Genomic DNA, 23,325 nt, shown 5'->3' with positions numbered 1-23,325 from the left:
CCAAAGAGAAAGGATGGGCTGCTCCTCCAGGACTCAGTAACAGGAAAGACAGGCTTTAATGCTCATTTCATTTCGGCAGTTTGTTTAGACAGAGATAAATCATGTCTCGGGTATTTGAAACAGGTTACTCAATACCAACATCAGCTTCAAATATTAACCAGGGTCTGATCAATCAGTCCGTGACCACACAGACCACTAACTGGAGATTTAAAGTAAACAAAAAATACTCACTCCGGATTATGACTTCATGGAAATCAGGGGACACGCATCTCTTTTTAATTTGGCAGAAAATTAAGAGTAATTCTAAACAACAAAGCTCATTAATACACAGATTTCCCCAGGAAACGAAGACGGCCAAATGGCAACCTGCACTTCAGGTAACGTCAACAGTTTGTACCATCACGGGATGTAGTCATGTTAGTGTGGGATTAAGGAGTGGTCAGAAACATAAGGGGGAAAGTCTCAGGCTTCCTAATACCCTCTACAGAGGACTGCTCTGATAAAAAATACACATGCATGGGATAAAAAAAACCGGAGAGTCTCTGTGCTTCGATGTGGTCCCAGCCCAGAAGACCACTGGTCTCTACATATTTGTAAATAGAGACAAAGAATTGGGTTTGAGTTTATCTACTGTGTACCTGTTTTCCCCATGCGAAGCAGTGAGCGTAGCAAAGAGGTCTCAGCCAGAGGCTTCTCAAACTCTGAAAGCGCTGGAGAATCCTGTGGATGCGGATCTCATGTGTCTGGGGCCTGGGCTCCTGCATTTTTCTTTTAATATTTAAGTAATCTCTACATCCCACGTGGGGCTCCAACCCATAACCTGAGATCAAGAGTCTCAGGCTCTTCCGACGGGGCCAGCCAGGTGCCCCCTGCCCCCGCATTTCTTTAAATTTTTTAATGTTTTACTGATTTTTGAGAGAGGGAGAGAGAGTGTGAGCAGGGGAGGGGCAAAGAGAGAGGGAGACACAGAGTCTGAAGCGGGCTCCGGGCTGTCAGCACAGAGCCCGAGGTGGGGGGTTCAAACCCACGAACCGGGAGATCATGACCTGAGCCGAAGTCGGATGCTTAACCCACTGAGGCACCCAGGCGCCGCCCCCGGCTCCTGCATTTCTAATACAGCCTCCCACTGCTGCTGGTGGGTGCATGGCCAACGCTGAGTAGCACTGGTCAGGGCAGGAGGAAAACAGCTGCTGGGCTGAGAACTCCCACCTCTGGGCAGAGTTCTCAGAGGAGCCACTGCAGGGACTGGGTTGTCATACTGAAAGATTTCCAAAAGGCTGTTACCATTGCATGAGGGGGAAAGACTCGAGTAACACATTTAAGAACTGTTTTTAACAGGAAATCGGGACAAAGATCTGATTTCTAGGAGCCACAGACATATTTGTCAGTCCCTAGAAAGAACCTTTTCCGGCCGAGTGGCTTCTTTGTAGGAAAAGGGAAGCTGGCCCGTTGGGCACCAAGGGAACTTGTTGACAAGTCTTTACCTTGGGAAAGAATACGTTGTTCTGTGTATTAATACACTGATGCTCCAGCTTCCCTTTTGGAGTGAAATAAAAGACTGGGATCTAAAACCCAATTAGCTACCCATGATCTCAACCCCCGAGTCCCGCCCCTGTGCTGACAGAGCTCAACGCAGGGACGTCTGGTTCCTAGGATGGCTTTCAAGGGTCCTGTGCGGAGCTCTCACTCTCCCACACGGGCTCATTAAATGCCCCCGCCTCTTCAGGGGGCACAGACTGGAGACATAGCAAACGGGAAAAATAAGAAGTTATAATTTGACCAAAGAGCCATATTATTCTGATAAAAAGAGCTATTCATAAGGGCTCTGCCAAGGTTGCTGGTCCTCAAATTGAAACCTGCCTCCCTCATCCATTACCTGAGTTTAAATTTTTGTGCGTAAAACAAAGGGGGGGGGGGTACCTGTCATGAACCGAAGCCTCGAAAAGTGTTTGTGAGAGACACGCAGGAGTCAGCATCTTGGCCCCGAACACGCACATACACAACTCAACAGAAAACAGCGAAACCAACTTGTCTTAAGTCCCATTTTAAAACCCCTCAATATTCTTAAGAATGTTGTTTTGGTTATGAGTTAATAACAGTAATCCGGAAATGGATGAAACGACACATCCCCTCCATATGCTTTTTTTGTCTTATTTAAACAAAATGATCTAAATGCCCTTTCTGGGCATTTCAGGAAGAATGCTTTCAAAAAGAGAAGCGAGATCCAAGAAACAAACAGTAGACTTGGAGAACGGAAAGAACACATTTCTATAAAAACCTTGCGTTATCCAAATGGTACTTTACTCTTCTGATAGGGTGTGGTCAGAGTTTTCTAAAGTGCAAGATGTACTTGATTTCCCAAATTCTGAACGACGGCAAGATTGGAGGAAGGTGCTGTCACAGGTAACAAACATTTGCCATCCTTTCTGTGTGCACGAAAGCCAGGGCACTGAAGCCAAAACTGAGACCCGATCCCTCGCTCACTGCAGGAGACACGGAGGTGCCTCCTCCTTGACCCGACACTAAGAGAGACCAGGGGGCAGCGGGTAGTGTGGGAGCCGACACAGAGGAGGATAATCTGAAGACACTTTTCCACAATTAAGGCAAGTTTCTTCACTTTCATGCTTTATTCAAAGTAAAATATGAATCAAAGACAGGTATTGGTAAGCAGGTTATGTCTCTAAAGAATTACTTTTTAGTTCAGAGCAGAATGTTGTCCCATCTACTGTGATACAAATCCTTTATGGACCAATGCATCTGGTATGAAGTGCGAGCAGGGAAATATAACAGAACTTTATTCCCTCCCGTGACTATAAATCTCATATGTAAACATGATTTACTGTTACTGCTACTAAACCGGTTCCGTCTTTACTTGCCCCGCCCGCCCGCCACCCTCTCTTAAATATAAAATTTGAAACATTTCCTTCAAGTCTGATGTCCGTCAGTGCAATCTGCTTTATTTGACATAAGGCATTTGGGACAGTCACTTCAGAATAGTTTTCTGCCTTTTGGAAGAGTCACAGAATGGTTTAATTCTTAAATCCATCTTTTCGTTAATGCCCTAACATATGTCAAACGTCTCTCTTCCCTCCTGGTCATTTCTCAGAAGTCAGCAAGTGTCCAAAAGATTAATGTCCAAGTAGACCAGTACCTGGGAAAAGAAACACATGTGGAGGTAGAGCTGTGAACTGAAAATGAAGAGTTCAGGTATTCCATTTGCCAAGAACGCATCATCACCAGGGAATATCCAATTTAATGAGTGAGCACAGCAGCCCCTGGATGGTGAAGGGTAAGAACAGAGCAGCAGACGCCAGGCTTTCCGCTAAAGCACGTTTCAGTTGAAAGCCATGTGTTTCCTACGCGGTATCTTCGCACAAGGTAATCACATTTTATTGATGCTTTCATTTGATGGCCATTTCTCATAAAGACATTTTTTGCTTTGTTTTGTTTTGACCACTTCTTTGTGTAGTAACGTGTAGACAACAAAGCTGCATTGACAGAAAGGCTTTACTAAGGCCAGTAGCTTTGCTCACTTATTTGTTTCAGCAAAGGACCCCTGGTGTTTGATTAAACTCACTCCGAGGCAAAAAAAAAAAAAAAAAAAAAAAAAAAATCACAAGCTGCCACAGACCTCTGGAGTAGGCCAAAAGGAATCAGAAGGGCAAAGGCTCAATCTGTAAATATCAAAGATCTGTATTTGATGAATTAATAAATGCCATCGGTATACACACAACTAACAGTGGCCATGATGTGAGAAGACACCGCTGTGTCTCCATCCAAAGGCGTAATCCAAGAAATGCCTGAATTCTAAATGGATGAATGAAACCTTTTCACTGAACTGGACAGAATTCAGCAAATTCCTTCCCTCTAATTCTCATCAGTCACACACGAAATGTTTTGCTCCAAGGTGGGACTGAGAGGAGGAACGGGGAAAGGTAAATATAAATGCCGTCAGCTAACCGTTACCCCAGCCTCCCCACCCACCCGCCCCTCCAAATGAGAAAGAGAAAGCAAAATGGACATCTGGCACTACAGACTTTGAACACACAGGCCGTAGCTGAGGCCTGAGTGCTGAAAAAGATAATGAAGAAGCCCGAATAAAAAATGCATTTAACTAAAATTAATTTCAGTCATGAGACTATATTGGATTAAATTTTAAAATCAAATTACAGCCTTCGCTTTAAGAGAAAATTACAGTAGGACTCTGACATTCATGAACAAAACATGACAAATGTAACTTACCTTTAAACCCTTCTTCTGGCATACACACTAGAAAAAAAGAAAGAGAGAAAAAAGAATTCCAAAATGAAAACACGGTCGTGACAGACAAGAATGCCTAAATTATCGCAATGCCTAAAGACAAAAAAAAGTTTATAAATAACTTTTAATTACTTTACTCACCCATAATGATTACCTTTGAAATTTTGGGTGAGGATAATCAGATGATGATCTTTCTCTTTGTTTTTACTTTTATCAAAGCAACACACAAGTCAAATACAGTAGAACAATGGCTGCAGCTAGAGCCAAGTTTTGCAGGACTCCAGGGGGGGCCTGGAGAAAACCGTGGGACAGATGCCCTTGGAGAGATGCTGTGTCTCTCTCACCTTCCCTCCATTCCCACACTCGAGAAGCAACCACTTCAGACTCATGTAGCCTTTTCTCCTGGTCTCTATTTCCAGATGATAGGCTGATTCGGTTGACCCTTAAACAACTAGTGGTTAGGGGCACTGACCCACAGCATGACTGAAAATCTACACAGAGCTCTGCACTCTCCCCAAAACTTAACTACTAACGGCTTTCTGTTGATAGCTTCACCCAAAACAGTCACTCGACACATATTTTGTATGTTATATGCATTATATACTGCATTCTTACAATCAAGTAAGCTAGAGAAAAAACATTAAGAAAATCATAAAGCAGAGAAAATACATTTATGGTGCTGCACATACACTTGTTTAAAAATGCCCATGTGGGAGTGGACCTGGCAGTTCAGACCCATGTTGTTCAAGGTCAACTGTATTATTATTTCGTAACATTAAACAATATATAACAACTTCCTCAACGAACACTAAAGATTTAGTTGGTCTACCACCTGCCCCCTAACCCATGTCCCCTCCTGACAGTGGTATTTTTTGTTGTGAAGCCAGTCAGTGTCCAGTGTTTACATCACCTTTCACTCCAGTAACAAGTGCTCACGGTTGAATCCCTCAGTGCACCTTGGTCATACTTCCTGTCTGGTATGACTTTACCTTTCTGGGGGTGGTAATTGCTGCATACAGACGCTGGAAGACCTGTAAACCTCAAGACAGCCCTCCGTCACTTCCACTCTTCCCCGTGGACACGCTCTGCCGGAGCTGTGTTCCCTGCTCCGATCTGGACTGGGGGGGGGTGCTCGCCACTGACCGCAGGGCTTCTCTTCTGGGGTTTCCCGTCTTCTAGGGCTGTCTTCCTCTGTTGGATCCCTAGATTTTGGTTCCACCACCGACTTCGTTCTCGACTTGCACTCTTGTTTACGAAGAGCACACCCGTCCACAGTGTATTGGCAAACGATATTTGAGAGAGAAATATTTGGGGGCCTCAAACGCGAGGGAAGAACAAAATCTGTCTAGTTGTGGAATTCTGGATCAGAACTCACTTTTCCTCAGAATCCTGTGGGCACAGCTCCATCCACTGGTCTTTATGACTCTTTATTCTATGAAGGGGATTTGTTTTCCTCCCGTATCTCTGGATGCTTTTAGATTCACGAGTCCCTAGAATTTCACTTACTGCATCGGATCCTTGGTACGATCATTCTATATTTTCATGAAACCCTTTCTGTCCTCTCAACGTTTCTCTTATATAGTCCCTAGCTATGTGGTCTCTCTGTATTATTTATAGTTAATTTTTGAGCTTTCTTCTGCTTCCTGCATGGACTGCTTCATTTAGCTTCCTTTCTTGAGGCTCTTCATGGACACCGTTTCGTCCCAGACCCTCACTCTTCCACTGTCTGGTCTGGAGGTGCCCATTTATCCCTAGTGAAGTATGAGGACTGGTCAGTGGACACTGGTGGGCCTCACTGAAGGGTTACTGGGAGATGAAGCACTTAAAAAAAATACCTATCTGTAGGTGATTTTTTGAATTGGCCAGTGTCCCCCGAGTGCGATTTAGCTCATCGCTCCTGTGTGGGAGGCAGAGGCAGCTGCCAGCATCTGAACAAAGACAGGGGTGTTCTCCCTGTCTGCTATGTAACAGCCTCATTCTCGCCTTCAAAGAGCTGAGAAACACATCCTCGTTGCTCACGTGACGTCCCGGCGGGGAAGGCTCCAGAGGAGGGGCTTGCGCTGTCTTACTGCTTCTTACATAGTTTCCTCTTCTCAGGCTCTGACCTCACTCCCACTGTCGAAGTGCCTGGGGTCTCCTGTGCATCTGTCTGAGGCTCTACAATCAGAATTAACTTTGCTTCTGGTTGACCTTTTCTATTGCCAGGCTTACCCGTGTTTCGGTTTCCTCAGCTCAGCTAAATCATTACTACTCTGTTCTCAGCTTTCCATTTGCCCAATTTTTGCACACGCCCTTCTCTATGATCTTCCAGGAGAAAGAACGTAAGATTCCACCCTAACAACACGTAAAACTTTTTCAAAGTGAAAAGTAAAAGCAGTGTAGATGGAAACTTCACCAGGTGTAATTACCTCTCCTTCTAGCAACTTAAATTCCTAAAACAAATGTGTCTTTACCTTGCATGACATCATCCATTGCAGCATAATCTGCAATCGGTTCATCGGCCTAGAAAAACCAACGAAGACAAGTGAAAACCAGGGCAGATCCTCACCACAGGGAAGGCGGGTCCACGTGTCGACCGGTGTTTTGCTACAGGACACAGATACAAGCGCTGTCCGGTAGAGAGGCGGCCATGTCCAGGACTAACAAAGGATGTCCCCGCCTCCGACGATGGGTCTACACTCATCACTCCCAAACCATACATTATATGTGACACTGGTTAACTGCTCTTAAAAACACCTTCTCATGTGGAAATCTATTCCCCTGCGGTTACTAAGCACAAAATGAATGAATGTGAGTTAGGATGCCAGTGGTGATGGTGACAGGGAGCTGGTGGAAACCAGGTCAGACTGGTCCTCCAAAAAATAAGTTAGCTGAGAAAGACATTTTTGTTCCTCCTCGGCAGCAGGAAGAAATCACCCATTCCCCTTTCAGGACAGAAGCCAGCCCTGAGGCTGATGGCTAGCATAGACTCTAGCTGATCGTCCAAGGTACAAGTCCTCTGATAAGATGGGCCATTTCAAGGGTTTTAGACCTAGGGTCCTTAAGGGCTCGGCAATTCTAGGTTTTCAGAATAATTCCACAGAACCTACAGTTGAAAGAAAAGCAAAAAGGAAACAGGGAATGGGCAGGCGGTAGGAGTGCGTGGAGCAGTGGGTATTATGGGTCTGCTCCTTCATTTCCAGGGCCCAACTGTATCTCACCAGGACTGAGGCTCCAGATACAAGCATGTATCTCACAGTTCAAAATAGTGAACAAATACAAATACTCTACTGGGTGACGCAATGGTTGTTTGCCACAGTGGGGATGATTCTGGCCACTGAGAAACCAAAGGGGCAAAGGCAAAGGACAAAACCCACCCCTTAGAGGAGGGTAAGGACAGAACTGGGCTAATGAGGCAGTTCAAGGACTCTTCAGGACCCTGCCTTTGCAAAACACTTTGCACCTCTCCTATCTACTGTACCTGAAGCCAATTTCCATGCCCTGGACAAAAATCCCAAGTCAACCAGAAGCATTTAGACCATCGTGGCCGAGCCTCACGTGTTACATTTGCTTCTCTGCTTGAGTGGCTGGTACTTTTGAGCCAAGAGGAAATGAGGGGATGGTTTAATACAAGTATGGTTAAGTAATTCTGCTGATCCAGAAGTCTGGGTGGAGGCTTAAATCTATATTATTTTTAACAAAAATGATGAAAACCCCACAAGAACCAGCGATGTTCTGATCTCCACTCAGTCTTGTGCAGCTGAGCCAGAGTGGGAGCGTCTGGAGGCCAGTCGCTTACTGGCACAGCCTCCCGAGGACCAGAGGCGATCTTAACCACTGTCGCTTGTGGGGACAGGTCATCAAAGTTTTCTAGAATTCCTCACGTAAGGAGCCGTTACCTACCTTTAACAAAATCACAGATTCGGGAATGACGCCAAGGGTGCCGAGGGTGGCACAGTCATCACTTAAAATCTTTCCATCAATTGACAGATTCTGGTCAAAAGGAGCAACTGAAAACGCGTGCATGATCTGTGCCAATATAAAAGAAAGCGTGTATGAGGCAAATAATACTGAGACTTACACCCTACTGGAATAAATGAATACATGGATACTTTAAACAAACAAACAAACAAACAAACAAACAAACAAACAAAAGTCCTCAAGGTACAAAAGATATTACTCCTTGCAATCAGCCCACGGGCTCCACTCCTACGAAGACTAGAGTCCTAGCCTATCTGAGAACATCCTTAGGAAGCCTGGTAGAGAACAATTATACCCACGGACTCTTTTGTTCTGCGCATTGCCGCCTCCCCGAAGGAGGGGGCGTGGGGAAATCAAAGGAGCAGGTGGACCAGGCTGGTAGCTCCTCTGGTTTTAAGGCCTCAGCCAGGACGTGACAGTCACTCTCCTCATGCCCAGGTCACACGTCCTTTTAACAGTCAAGTCAAAATTCTTTCCTAAGACCATCTTTAAATTAACCAGCAGGCCATCTGGATTCTTCCTTCTGTCCTAATTTCTTTAGCAAGCCTGGACTACATAATTCACCCTTGGGACTGCTGTATATTCTTAGATAGTCTTGCCTCTAGGAACCAAAATATGAATTTCTTAAGGGAAAGGACCCCTTCATAATTCTAGCCAATTATTAAAAAATTAAGTACATTCAGAGGCCCCTGGATGGCTCAGTTGGTTGAATGTCTGAGTCTTGATTTCAGCTCAGGTCATGATAACCAGGGTTGTGAGATGAAGCCCCACATCAGGCTCTGTGCAGAGCGTGGAGCCTGCTTGGGATTCTCCCCCCATGCCCTGTGTGCATCCCCAACCTTCGCTCTAAAATTAAAAAAAAAAAAAACATTAAATAAATTCAGAAAGACTACTATGCATAATACTTAAACATTTTTTCAAATTCACAAAAATGTCTTCTTTTTTTATCATTTCTGGGTAGTAATTACCAGTGGGCAGGTAAGAAGTTTTGGCCTTGGACAGGAGCACATGGGCACCTTCAATGATATGTTCTGATTTGTAACTTGGAGGGTGCATTCAAGAGTATTCATTTTATTATGCTTCGTAGCTTACTTATATACTCAAGTGAATGTTTTATTATATGTATGTTTATTACCAATATCAACGATGGTAAGGGAAAACCATCCTAACCTTTATATGCACGCTACTCTACTCTCTGAATCTGGAAAGATGAAGAAGCCCTGAGACAATTGTGTGTATAATAGGGCCCAAGAGCATTCCAAGACAAGAAAACTGTGACTAGAAAAGTGATTTTAATTATGGCATACAGAAAATTAGGAACAAGGATAACAACACGGGCCTCCTCCATGTTAGGCCTGAATCTTAACTAGACTTCTCAAAAGGACACAAGCTTCTGAGAAACAGGTGGCTGTGGGGTGCCTGAGTGGCTCAGTCGGTTAAGCATCCAACTCTTGACTTAGGCTCAGGTCACGGTCTCATGGTTGGTCAGTTTGAGCCCCGTGTCGGGCTCTGCATTGCCAACGTGGAGCCTGCTTGGGCTTCTTTCTGTCTCCCTCTCTCTCCCTCAAAATAAACAAAAAAAAGACAACACAGATGGTTCTGTGGCTAACATGCACTGACATCATCAATCAACTGCCTTTAAATCAATAAGCCTATTTCTTGTAAGAAGTACTAATAGGTCACTTCTACCGAAGCCAGCCCAGCACACAGGAATCAGGCAGAGGTAACCAGGTTACCAAAGAGGAATCGGGAGGAAGAAAGCAGAGTTACAATGGAGGTGTCCATTACGAACTTAATGTGGGCAACATTACAGCTGCTCGACTGTAGGAACGCCTGCTGGTATTCCAGAATACTGAGCGTCTTTGCACCAGCCCCGTGAGGTTGGACAAAGCAAACACATCCAGACACGAGCACCCTCACTGAGGGGTGGATGCTCAGGACTTTATGTATTGAGCACATGGCCAAGGACACTTAACAACGAATGAAGCTTTTATTAAGAAGCCACCATGAGTCAAATGCTTCGTTCAGTGCGGGAAATAACAAACATTGAGTGAGGAACCCCACATGGGAGGCGTTCAGAGAGTGAGGGCAGAACATGGCGGGGCTGGTGGCAGAAGGTACATGTCAGATCTGGGGAGCATGGAGGACAAGAAGAGTCGGTTCTACAGCTGGAGGCCAAGGCAGGTTTGTAGGAGAGGTGCCATGAAAGATGAGCAAGTGTTTGCTAGTGAAAAGAGCACACTCTACTTCAGAAGAAGGGAATAAGCCAATCAAGGGCACGGAGGCCTTTGGCACAATAATGCACAAGCCGTAAAAATGCCTGAGTATAATTTAATAGTATATAGGTGCAGGATGCCTGGGTAGCTCGGTGGCTCAGGCGTCTCAGCTCAGGTCATGATCTCGCAGCTCTTGAGTTTGAGCCCTGCGTCAGGCTCTGTGCTGACAGCTCAGAGCCCGGAGCCTGCTTTGGGTTCTGTGTCTCCATCTCTCTCTCTGCCCCTTCCCTATTTGTGCTGTCTCTCAAAAATGAATAAACATTAAAATATAACATATATTACATAGGTGCAGCATCCCTAATCTATGGAGCATACGAGGAACAACCATATGCTGTCCTAAGGGGAACAAACCCTGTCCTAAGGGGAAGCCACCCTGCGCTACTTGCTACGACGCAAGGGTGTGTGGCCTAAAGGAAACGCAGGGGCGATGGCTTCACCTGGCAGCCATCCATCCTCGGCACCACCGTTTCCTCCTTACTAAGGCAGGCAGCGCGACTGCTCAAAACGTGTCTGCGGGAAAATGAAATGATACAATCGAACACCAAACATCTTCTGCAAAGGGAGATGAACCGACTGTAATTCCATTTACTTTACGGTATCAGAGGTGGCTGAATTAATCATCAGGCAAGACAAACTTCTTAAGGTTTTAAGCAACACTAAATGCGGATGTCTAGAATAAAACATTTACAATTTTACAAATGATGCCATCCTATTAACTTGGAAATGTACTCTCTCCATGAGGAAAGGCTCCATCAAACGTAAAAGAGGCATTACATACTTTAAAAACAAAACAAAACACCCACCACCACTAACTGAGGGCCACACTCGTGCCCACCACAAACCCCAGTGCTGGCCAGGCTGCCAGGCAAAAGGTCACATCTAGTGGAGGCTTTCAAAGCTACCACCACTGAGCAGCAAGGGGAAATTACATTTCACTGCCCTTTCCTTTGACTCTGGATCACGGCGGCTTCAAAGCCCGGGTGGGGGAGGAAGGACACTGCAAAGGACCCACCGGAGAAGAGCACGTTGGGGGTTTCATCTGAACCGCTGGTGGCTTCTAACAGCTCCTCCGTGCAGGTAACATGTTCCTAAACAGAGGTTATTTCTGCTGACTTTTGATTTGTTCTTCAAAAATGGTAGTCCATAATAAAAGCAGCACAGGCTTTTTAAATGTCTTTATCCACAGGGGCTCTTTTTGTAATTTAAAGGTTTTGAATGTTCGAGGTTTACCACTGACAGGCAAAAAGCCGGTGACAGAAACAGGCTTTCTCAGATGTAAAAGGTACAATAACAGAGTAAAGATATTATGCCAACACGTTTATTTTCAGAGCCATGGGTTCAACTAAGGGAAATACTGTTCCCAGGACAATCTGGAACATATAACACCCTCAAAGGAAGCCTGTATTTTTGCCTCAATTACAATGATAAATATCAGCAGCAAGAAAAAATGCAGAACCAGTAAACTATGCCACATGAAAGCAGCAAAGAGGGAAATTTGGTCGACTTTCTGGATATATATCAGCGTCTGAAACCGATTAGGGGTCAGATTTCTTTTTTTTCTTTTTTTTCACGGGCATCTTGAACTTATCAGAGCCTCTTGACTAGATTTTGGGACATACCACTCATTTACAGTATTTTAGTATTGATACGAAGAAATAACAAAATCATCTAGGATTTTCAAAATGCCTACACAGCATTCACTCAACAATGCTTGCTTTTGGGAGGGGGGCACGAGGGAGTGAGACGGAGACGAAAACAATCTAAAACAAATCTTTAAAAACCCATTTGGAAGACATCACTCTATAAAGAGAGGTAACTTTAAAATTCTATCAAGTAGACTTATCTGACACCAAAAATATTGTGGTAAAAAAGTTCCAGGCTCACCCAAGTGAATAAACGATGCAGTAGCTGCCTTTTATTTCCCCTTAAGTTTCACAGCAGATCCTGGTAACTGGCTCAAATACTTATTAAGTGGTCAAAGGAAAACATACAGCACAGTAAAGTGAGGGAACAATTACCCCTGAACAACCTCCGCGTTCAGCACATTACAGGGCTCTCAGTGTTTCCCATAAGCTACTCAGAACTTGCCCACGGTTTCAGAATCCAAACCACTTTCACCTTCACAGAAAGAAAGATTCTTGGGTATTTTGTGTGGCTTCTTAAAAATTTTAACTTATTTTTAAGTAATCTCTACGCCCAACACGGGGGCTTGAACTCATGGCCCGAGATCAAGAGTTACCATGTTCCACCAACTGAGCGAGCCAGGTGCACCAGATCTCGGCTATTTTGAAAACTTTTTTTTTTTTTTTTTCAAACCTCGGCTATTTTGAAAACTTTTTAAAAGAGTTATTTCAATTTATTGAAATTTATTATTCAATTTATTGAATATATTATTCAATTATTCAATTTATTCAGGCGTTATTCTGAAATCAAAAGAAAATCAACGGATTAATACCAGGAGGATCGACCCTGAAAGAAAACAGAGACATACATAAACACAGGGCAAAGCAGGAACGCAGGAAGGTCCCTTCTAAACCAACCTTGTATTTTCCTCACCTGAATTTTCAATTCTTTTAGTGTCTGATTAGCAGAAACAAGAAGTGCTTTCTCACCACGGACTTTTCTATGTCGCATACTGCGCCGAATGACTTGCTTTTGATAGGCTATGTAATTCTGATGGGTTATCTTTTGCCGCTTCGTCCCTCCATTGCTCTAGAATAAAAATCCAGAACAAACAGCACTGAGATGATCCGCTCTGTGTGACCCATGCTCATAAAGTTCATCAGACAGACAAAAGCAATTTACTTACTGGTCCCTTAACCACTTGAAATTCAGTGTCAACAATGAGTAGAAACTCACCAAATCCTTACTTAGTAGGCTCACACAAAATTGGAAAAGAGGATGTGTGAGATATACCAGTAACTGCACGTAAGCGGCAGGTTTTTGTTTTTGTTTTTCTTCAAAAAGTTACAATAAGAACATTTAAAAGCAAAATGGTACGTTTGAACCTTCAATCAGAAAAACACACGTGATAAACTAAAAAACGTTAAGATTACTAAATTTAATCCAGAAACCACCTGAATCGTAATGTTTGTATTACACGATTTCTTTTGAGAAGGCGAGGAAGCTAAGTATAAACAGCTGAGAACGTTCAAAAGAAAAGACAGTATTAACAAAGACATCAACTTGGTTTGACTAAAAACGGGACACACTGTGCCTCTTGATGGGATCAAGAAAGAGCTCTGTGTGTGAAAGATCTTTGTGAAAATTTTTAGACCTGAATCTAATCAAACATTGAGAGCTGATTTCCAATGTACAAAAATTACAGAGACCAGAGAAACAAACTGAAATCAATAATGTATGGGGGCGATCAGCTGGATCAAGGATCAGGGACAATCTATACGACATTAAAGGTCAAAGAGGAAAAGAAAGGGGGTAAGGAGGTAGGACTGGCCTTCTAGCTATAATACAATGTACATACACCCTGACGGTTGCTCGGAGGAGGAAATACTATTTTACATCTTTGGGATACCTGGAAAATTCTGAGTATGGGCAATAGGACACTGCCTTACTTACATGCTGCTTTAAGTATGTATGTATTTTTAAATTTTAGAGAGAGCAAGGGAGGGTGGGGGGAGAGAGAGAAAGAGAGAGAGAGAGAGAGAATGAATATGAATCACCAATAGGCTCCATGCTCAGCATGGAGCCCGACTCAGGGCTCAATCACACAACCCTGGGATTATGGCCTGAGCTGAAATCAAGAGTCAGATGCTCAACAAACTGAGACAACCAGGCACCCCTGATTTAAGTATTTAGGGGTGAAAACGCATGACAGATACTATTTACCGAAAGATAGTTGGGCAAAATATGCAGGCATACATACATACATATATATGGATCCAGAATTCCTAATGCGCCAGTCTTAAGAGAAAAATGATAGATAAGAGCCAAATGTCTTTCTACGACACCCCCATGAACACTTCCTAAGGAGGCTAAGAGTCAACAGTCTTCTGTTAACCAGGCCAAGGAGTGAGAGGCACAAGATTCCTCAGACAGTTTTCCCCCCGCTTTAATTAAATGCGGATGAGGTAAGCCCCAGGCCCTGGCTCTGGTTTCTGCAGTTGTCACTGAGTGTTAGCTGCGCATGAGCAGAGTGGATCAGGGGCCATTATGGACACAGATGCCACACACTCATTACTAACAGAGATCCCGGGATTTACAAAGCAAACAAGAGCGCTGGCTCAGGGTGACACCTGCTGGCTGGGCTCCACGCAAAGCCAGGTTTCGCTCTAGCCCCGAGGCTACAGAGATACACAGGTGGTTCTAACATTCGTTAACAAGTTATGTGGGGGACGCCTGGTTAAGTGTCTGACTTTGGCTCAGGTCAGGATCTCACGGTTCTGGGTTCAAGCCCTGCGGTGGGCTCTGTGCTGACAGTTCAGAGCCTGGAGCCTGCTTCCGATTCTGCGTCTCCTTCTGTCTCTGCCCCTCCCCTGCACACGCTCTGTGGCTCTCAAAAAAAAAAAAAAAATGTTTTCTAGTGTTAAGTTATGTGGCAAGTGGAGTTAAGGAAAAGGAGGAGCACCTGGACGTCTCAGTCGGCTAAGCATCTGACTCTTGATTTTGGCTCAGGTCATGGTCTCAGGGTTGCGGAGATGGAGCCCTGTGTCTGGGGCTCTGTGCTGCCGGTGCGGAGGCTGCTTGGGTCTCTGTCTCTCTTTCCCTCTGCCCTCCCCTGCTCACGTGTGCACATGCTCTCTCTCAAAATAAATAAAAACACTGAAAGATAATAACTTAAAAGTTGATGAAACATTTTCCTTAATCTCATCCGCAGAAACGAAAGATGAAGGTGGACCTAAATTCTCCAAATTAGGAAGGATAAAAATATCTACAACGTATCCAATTTTACTTTAGAAATACAAAACACAACCAAATTACAAATCCCTCGGCATTAGGCAAGATATATTTTTTAATGGCTCTGATTTTAAATGGGTCCAAAAGCTTTTCCCAGAATTATTTAAAAAAAAAAAAAAAAAAAAAAAGAATCTAAATCCAACTATGTGACAAAAACCAGCCCACTGGTTTTAGATGGCTTTCAATTACCTAAGCGATATCTGACACTGGGTGCATTATTAACCTGAACTGTAGAAAAGGTCAAAGTCAAAGGGACTGGGTTGATCTAGCTTAGAGAGGGAAAAAAGAGGATTTGTTCCTCCCCATTAAGGACAAGTAGAGATACATCATTTCCTATTACAGGGATTTAAAACCGTAATTACAGAAGCTATCTGTACTGAACTGTAATACATTACAAAGAAAATGTCTGAGGACCCTGAAGGTCTGGAAAAGCTTGCCATTCTTCTGGGACCATCTCCTCTTTTCAAAAGGAAGGCTACATTTTTTTGAGGGTCAAAAATATTTAAAACATTCTAGAGTATGACAATATCCAAACAAGGAGAGGGAAGACAGAAGAAAATTATAATGTATACATAAAAAAAAATTATAGCGTAAAAAGTGATGTTTCCCAGCATTCTCTGTCATATTTGTAAATACGAAATCCGCTGTCATCCACAACTAAGAAGAGTAATTCCACATCCACTCTTTAGAAAGTGCTGTGGTTACAACCACAATGAATAAAACTAGACATTCAGAAATGTTGGCTTCCCAAAATTCTAAATCACTTGAAAATGTAAAGAGATTTCGAAATTAACTCAGGCTGAAGAGCAAAGCTTGAAATAACAGAAACTAAAGACAATATGAACTTACATATCTATCTTTACAAACTAATTGACAAAGTTTATCTCTTTATTCAGAAAATGAGTCTGCGACAACAGATTTGGGAAAGAAGGAGATTCCCAACTGATTAGAAAACCACACTTCCAAGAGACAATCATTAAGACGATATAGTACTGCCAGCCAAGCAATGAAAGAAACTAGAGTCCTAAGGCTGGATCGAGATGTTCACTGCCCTCCACAAGCATGCAATTTTAATGTATCAACTAAAGTGAGCAAACAAACTAGTTTGTGGGTGTGGGATTTGCAAGATGGATTCTACGAGGCGATGGGGACATGAGAGGAGTTGATGACAAACACGGTTAGGAGTTAACCACAAAGATAGGTCTGCAAACTCCAATCAAGAGATAATCTCAAAAGCCATCCCAAGAAACAGAAGACCTACATCGACAAAGATACGAGTAAGCACAGTGTTTACAATGTCCCGTCAAAACAAAACAAATCGGCGTTCCTGTAAAATGTATGGGTCTGGCTCCTTCTGAAGCAAGGGGCCCTCTGATGTGGACCGAATGAAACACAAACTGGCCTCACAGAATGGCTAACCGAGGTGAGCAGGTGGGACCCAAGGTCCCGGTACGGTTCTCTGACAGGTATTGACGGCATTTCAGGAGCGGGAGCAAGGAGGGGGAAATGTGGATCTCTCTCTGTGCCGGGTGGAAAACTACAAGTAACATTCCCTGCAAGAGACCAAAATTCCAGCCAACAGGGCTTTTCTGACTTTCTTATGGTGAAAATGAAGTTAAGTATCAGTGTGTCCAGATATTTCTACTCTGTTAACAGATGTAGCTGATGGAGAGTCTAACACTTGTATTCCTTTAGGGAGAAGGTTAAACATAGTTTGGCTACTCTATTTTAGCAGCAAAAAATAAACAAATAAAAATGAATATCTCAGCTGATACAACTAATTGTAATTAAGGAGAAATTCCATGAATTTAAGGTATCTGTAGAATACCCTGGAACTCAGTAGTCTTGACTTTTTGGGAAGCTGAAACTTACCTACACCTTATATCAACCATATTCCCAAGTTATTCCCCGTTCTTAATACCCTTTTCTCCAATGTCACTATGAACATGCAGAATATAAGCAGGATAGAACATTATAACAGAATACACACAAAACAGGAAACTTTAAAAGAAAAACATTAAATTCGTCACAAGGAAATAAGAAAGACTAACGCTGATCTGGTCATTTTACTAACACCTTAATTAGAAACCCAGAAATCTCTTCTACAAATTCAATTACTAAGACCATGGTTGATTTTGTTTGTAATGAGGGAAATGGAGTTAATTTTTTCATACTTAAAGATTCGATGATTAAGCAACACACCAAGATATGTGTCTTGTTTTAGTCTTCTTTTCCAGCTAACGATTTGATCATTATATCTTAGCCTGTGTTACTTAATAGCAACAAATATATTAATTCTGGAATAATGCAGTTCATGGGATTTTGAGAGAAATCAGGGCCACTACTGTGTGCCACCAAAAGTGAGGAAAAGAGGGCAAAAAAGGAGGCCAAGAAACCAATGTCCCACGCGGGGTACAGACATATGTCCAGGGGCAGGGAGAGGCTGCTTTCAGGAAAGCTGAAGGTAGGACAATGAAAAGCAGCTTCAACACGTACTTGATTAAAATCAGGATCTTTTTCTCCATCTGGTTTAGCTTCTTCCTTATCCTCCTCTGTTTCAGAACTACTCACATTCAGCTCCGGAACTGAATCCTTCATCACCTGAATGCAAACACAGAGAGAAGAGAAGAGAAGAGAAGAGAAGAGAAGAGAAGAGAAGAGAAGAGAAGAGAAGAGAAGAGAAGAGAAGAGAAGAGAGGGAGGGGGGGAGGGGGGGGAGGGAGGGAGGGAGGGAGGGAGGGGGGGGAGGGAGGGAGGGAGGGAGGGAGGGAGGGAGGGAGAGAGAGAGAGAGAGAGAGAGAGAGAGAGAGAGAGAGAGAGAGAGATGGTCAGAACCTTGCAGGGCAAGCCTTGGATGGTGTGGGGGCTTTATCAACAGTGGGATAACAGACCAAGCAGAGGATCAAGACTCAAGTTTCTTGTGCTCTTTTAACATGTTAGTTTGTATCCTAGGACTCACTCTCTTCTGTATAACGCGCTCATCATAAATGTAAGTAAGCAGTATCTGCAAGAGTTACTACTATCGGGCTTTTACAATGATGTGATTTTGCAGAAGTTCAAAGAGGCTCTAAGCTTATCCTGGACCCTAGCACAGGGACTGTCAAACCACTCAGACAATATTCCTTACAATTGAGAGAGGGAAGGATGGAAGGGCAAGTGCTCCTCTGTATTGTGAAATACTGTTGTGAAACTCCAAACAAACAATAAAGCTTTAGATAAACTGGATACCATTTTTTCTAATGTATTTGTTTTGAAAGAGACAGAGAGCATGGGGGAGGAGCAGAGAGAAAAAATCCCAAACAGATTATGCCCTGACTGCCCCAAACCCGTTAAGAGGCTGAAACTCAGGAACCGTGAGATCTTGACGTGAACCTAAGTCAGATGCTTAACCCACTGAGCCACCCAGGCGCCCCAAATGGATACTACTGTAGATACAATTGTATACAGGGACTAATAGGCACGAACCCAGAGACATTTACCCTCATTAACTTCATTTTCTCAGCAAAATGAGGAAATAAAGGCCTTAGTTCAACTTGTAAAGGAGAACCCAAGAACTAAAGAGCATAATTTGTAAATTTATCCTCCTAAAACAATGTGTTTGGTAGCTATCATCAAATAAAAAAGTAGTTTCATCTTTAATTCCAGCAATCCTGCAATCAACTTAATGACATGCACAGAGATCTGGGACAGGATCTACCTAAGAGCTATCCCTAATATAATAAAAATGTTCCAAATCCAATGCACAGCAAGTTTTCACACTCCTGTTCCCAAAACACACCTCAATCTGTCTACTTCATTCTCTTAGAGATAAATGCAAGGGGCTCTAAATGGACCCTCCTTATTCCTGTTCTGCCCTTGCGAATTCCAAAGACCACGGCCACGGCAACCTTTTTAAAGCATAAATCATATCACACTATGACCTTGCTTACAACTCTCCAGTAGCTTACATCTATACCTGGAATGAAATCCCAAATCCCTGGTAGGAAGTATAAAATGTGATAGGATTTGCTCCCCCACTCCATACCACTATACATTGATAGAGGAAACCTCACTTTAGACCCATCCTGTCCACTATGGTAGTCACTGGCTGGCTACATGTGGCTCTTTAAATATAAATGTATTAAAAATTCAGTTCCACAGCCGCCACAGTCACATGTGAATAGTGGCTACCATAGCAAACATACGGCACCGACACAGAATGTTTCTATCGCTGCAGTAATCTCTACACATGACTCACTCTGCAGCTTAAGCACATTAGGCTTACCCTCTGCCTGAAGCTCCTCCCTTCACAGGCTGGATCTCTGTGCTCCACCAAGATGGGTTTCCCGTCCATTTCCCATCTAACACCGCCACCTCCACCTCCTGCCACTTCCCCCTTTACCCTGCTCGATTTTCTTCAAAAACACTCGTTCCTGCGTTATCTTATTAATTTGTGGGTTCTAGATCTTTTTTTAAATTGAAATGTTTGATATACAACACTATATTACTTTTATTACACTGTGAAATGTCCAAGAACGCTCGTTCCCTTTGCCATCGTATGTTTGAGATTTACTTTTTTGGCAAATTACAAATTTCCAATATAACATTGACTACAGTTACCACTACATACATTATACACTCTAGGTAGCCGTGACTTATTTCATAACCAGAGGTTTGGATCTCTTAATTCCCTTCACCCACTGCACTCCTTCTTTAACCATTTAAAAATTTTTTAAATTATTTTTATTTAATTTTTTTTAACATTCATTCATTTTTGAGAGAAAGAGAGAGACAGAGCGTGAGTGGGGTGGGGCAGAGAGAGAGAGGGAGGCACAGAATCCCAAGCAGGCTTCAGCCCACCCCCACCCCAAGCTGTCCACACAGAGCCTGACAGGGGGCTCGAACTCACAAACCATGATGCTTAACTGACTGAGCCACCCATGTGCTCCTTCACCCATTTTTTTTTTTTTTTTTTAATTTACGGATTTATCATTTTGAGAGAAGAGAGCAAGAGCACAAGTGGGGGGGGGAGGGGGAGGGGGAGAGAGAGGGAGAGAGAGGGAGGGGGAGACAGGGAGAGAGGGAGAGAATCCCAAGCAGGCTTCATGCTGTCAGCCCAGAGCCTGAAGCAGGGCTCAAACCCGGAGACCATGATCTGAGCCGAAGTCAAGAGACAGACGCTTAACTGACTAAGCCACCCAGGAGACCCAAGGTAATTGTAGTTTTGTAATATAGATTGAAATCACAAAGAGGGCTGCCTCCAGCTTTTTTCTTTCTCAAGATTGCTTGGGCTATTGAAAATGTTCTGCGGTTCCATACAAATTTTAGGATTGCTTGGTTTTTACTTCTGGGAAAAATGCCATTTCAATTTTGATAGGGGTTCCGCTCAACCTGTAGATGGCTTTGAGTAATGTCGTTATTTTGACGATACTAATTGTTCCAATTCATTACCAAGGAATAGCCTTCATTTTGTGTCTTCTTCAACTTCATCAATCTTACAGTTTTCAGTGCACAGATCATTTACCCAATTGGTTAAATTTATTTCTATTTTCCTTTTCATGGAAGTGTAAATGGAATGGTTTAATTTCTGATAGTTTGTTGCTAGATGTATAAAAAATGCAACTGATTTTAAATAAGCTCTACGCCCAACATGGGGCTTGAACTCATAGCCCTGGAATCAACTGATTTTATATTGATTTTGCACCTTGCAATATAATTAAATTTGTTTGTAAGTTCTAACAGTTATTTGGTGAAGCCTTTAGGGTTTTCCACATATAAAATCATGTCATGTGTCAAGAGTGATAGTTTACTTCTTCCTTTACAGTTTGGACATGTTTTTATTTCTCTTTCCTGCCTAACTGCTCTTGCCAGGATTTCAAATACTATGCTGAATAAAATTGGTAACAACTGACATCCTTGTTCCTGATCTAAAGGGAAAAGCTTTCACCTTTTTACTACCGGCTGTGGGCTGGTCATACATGACCTCTATCAAGTTGAAGTATGATCCAACTCTATCCACTTTATTGAGTTTTTCTTATAAATGGATAATACACTCTGTCAAGTGCTTTTCTGCATTCATTGAGATGATATTATTTTATCCTTCCTTTCATTAATGAGGTATTTCATGTTGACTGATTTGCAGATGAATCATCCCTTGCTTCCCTAGAATAAACCCCACTTGATCACAGGGTAGGTTCCTTTTAACATACTGTGAAATTTGGTTTGCTAATACTTTGTTGAGGGTTTCCACACCAATGTTCACAAGAGATACTTGCCTCTAATTTTCTTTTTATGTGGCATCCTTGCTGGCCTTGAAAACTGAGAGCATTCTCTCATCTTCTACTTTTTGGAAGAATTTAAGAAGGACAGGTATTAAATCTTTGTTTGGTAGAATTCACTAATGAAGCTATCAGGTCCTGGACTTTTGTTTGTTATTTCATGATTCAGTCTTGGAAAATTATGTTTCCAGAAATACATCTACTTCTTGAAAGTTCTCTAGTTTTCTTGCAATTAATTTCCAGTTTCATACATTGTGATTGGAATAGATGCCTGATAATGATTTCCGTCTCCTTCAATTTATTGACTTATTTTGTGGCACAACACATGACCTATGCTGGAGAACGGTCTATGTCCATTTGAGGAGACAGTGCATTCTCCTGTTGTTGGATGGAGTGTTCTACATCTATCTATCTATCTATCTATCTATAGATATATATATTAAGTTCATGTGGTCTTACAGGTCATTTAAGCCCATGTTTCTTTATTGATTTTTTTGTCTAGATGATCTATTCATTGATGTCCCACTGTCAATGCATTGCTGTCAACTTCTCCTTTAGCTCTGTTAACATCTGCCTTACATACTTAGGTACTATGTTGGGTACATATTGGCAAATGTTATATACGTTTATGTTCTTGTTGGATTGACTTATCCTTATGTAATGACCATCTTTGTCTTACTACACTTTGTTTTAAAATCTATTTTCTCTGATATAAATAGCCTTCTTTTGGTTTCCATTTGCACGAAAGAGCTTTTCCTACCCCTTCACGTTCAGTCTCTGTGTATCCTTACATCTGAGATGAGTCTCTTATAGGCAACATATAAGTGGCTGATTCGCCTTTTTTGTGTCCATTCAGCTACTCTGTGTCTTTTCATTGGGGAATTTAGTCCATTTACATTTAAATTAACTATTAATAGGCATTTACTTATTGCCAATTTGTTGTTTTCTAGTTCCTCTCTTCTCCTGCTCACCTCTTCTGTCCACTGATGACTTTGTTTAGTGCTATGCTTTGATTCTTTTCTCATTATGTTTTGTGTATCTACAATAGGTTTTTGCTTTGTGGTTAACACAAGAGTCACACTTAAAATATACTGGTATACAGCAACTTAAATTTAATCATATTCTAAAACTGTTTTTTAACACCCCCAATGTTTTATGTTTTTAATACAATTTTCTACATCTTTTTATTTTTTGTATGCCTTAATTATTGCAGATAGTTATAATTGCTACTACTTTTAACCTTCACACTAGCTCTATCAAGTGATTAATCCACTTCCTTTACTATATATTTATCACTGAGATTTTTACTTTCACATTTTCTTATAACTAATTAGTCTCCTTCCTTTCAGCTTAAAGAAGTCCCTCTAATTTCTCACAGGGCTGGTTTAGTGGTGATAAACTTTTAGTTTGTACTTACCAGGAAAACTGTTGATCTCTCCTTTAATTTTGAATGATATCCTTGCCAGGAATAGTGTTTTTGGTTGAAAGTGTTTTTCCTTCAGCCCTTTGCATAGGTCATGTTACTCCTGACATGACAAGATCTGTTGGTAAGTCTTATGGAGATTCCCTTGTATGTAACAAGTTGTTTTTCTCTTGCTGCATTTAAGATTCTCTAACATTTGAGAAAATCTTCATTAATGTATCATAGCGTGGAACTT

At 42.4% G+C, this 23,325-nt stretch overlaps 1 protein-coding gene across 7 annotated transcripts in view; it reads right to left on the bottom strand.

Moving 5' to 3' along the window:
- Window positions 1-2,603: 2,603 nt before the first annotated feature.
- The window catches only part of USP48 (ubiquitin specific peptidase 48), a 115,561-nt gene continuing 94,839 nt past the window's right edge, over window positions 2,604-23,325 (bottom strand). For 6 of the 7 annotated variants that reach the window (XM_053898845.1, XM_053898840.1, XM_053898842.1 and 3 more), the window contains 6 exons: window positions 17,907-18,011; window positions 13,053-13,208; window positions 8,143-8,268; window positions 6,714-6,762; window positions 4,243-4,269; window positions 2,604-3,151 (listed from right to left, as the gene is read on the bottom strand). In XM_053898845.1, the coding sequence (XP_053754820.1) occupies window positions 3,129-3,151; window positions 4,243-4,269; window positions 6,714-6,762; window positions 8,143-8,268; window positions 13,053-13,208; window positions 17,907-18,011 (486 nt within the window). In that variant the 3' untranslated portion in view covers window positions 2,604-3,128. The remainder of the gene's footprint in view (window positions 3,152-4,242; window positions 4,270-6,713; window positions 6,763-8,142; window positions 8,269-13,052; window positions 13,209-17,906; window positions 18,012-23,325) is intronic. The other variant, XM_053898841.1, reaches the window with a different exon arrangement.

The sequence above is a fragment of the Panthera pardus genome, unplaced genomic scaffold (genome assembly GCF_024362965.1).
Source record: "Panthera pardus isolate Hobbes unplaced genomic scaffold, ASM2436296v1 HiC_scaffold_11, whole genome shotgun sequence".
Taxonomy (NCBI): Eukaryota; Metazoa; Chordata; class Mammalia; order Carnivora; family Felidae; genus Panthera; species Panthera pardus.
The sequence above is the reverse complement of the archived record's forward strand: the minus strand, read 5'-3'. Positions and strand labels throughout refer to the sequence as shown.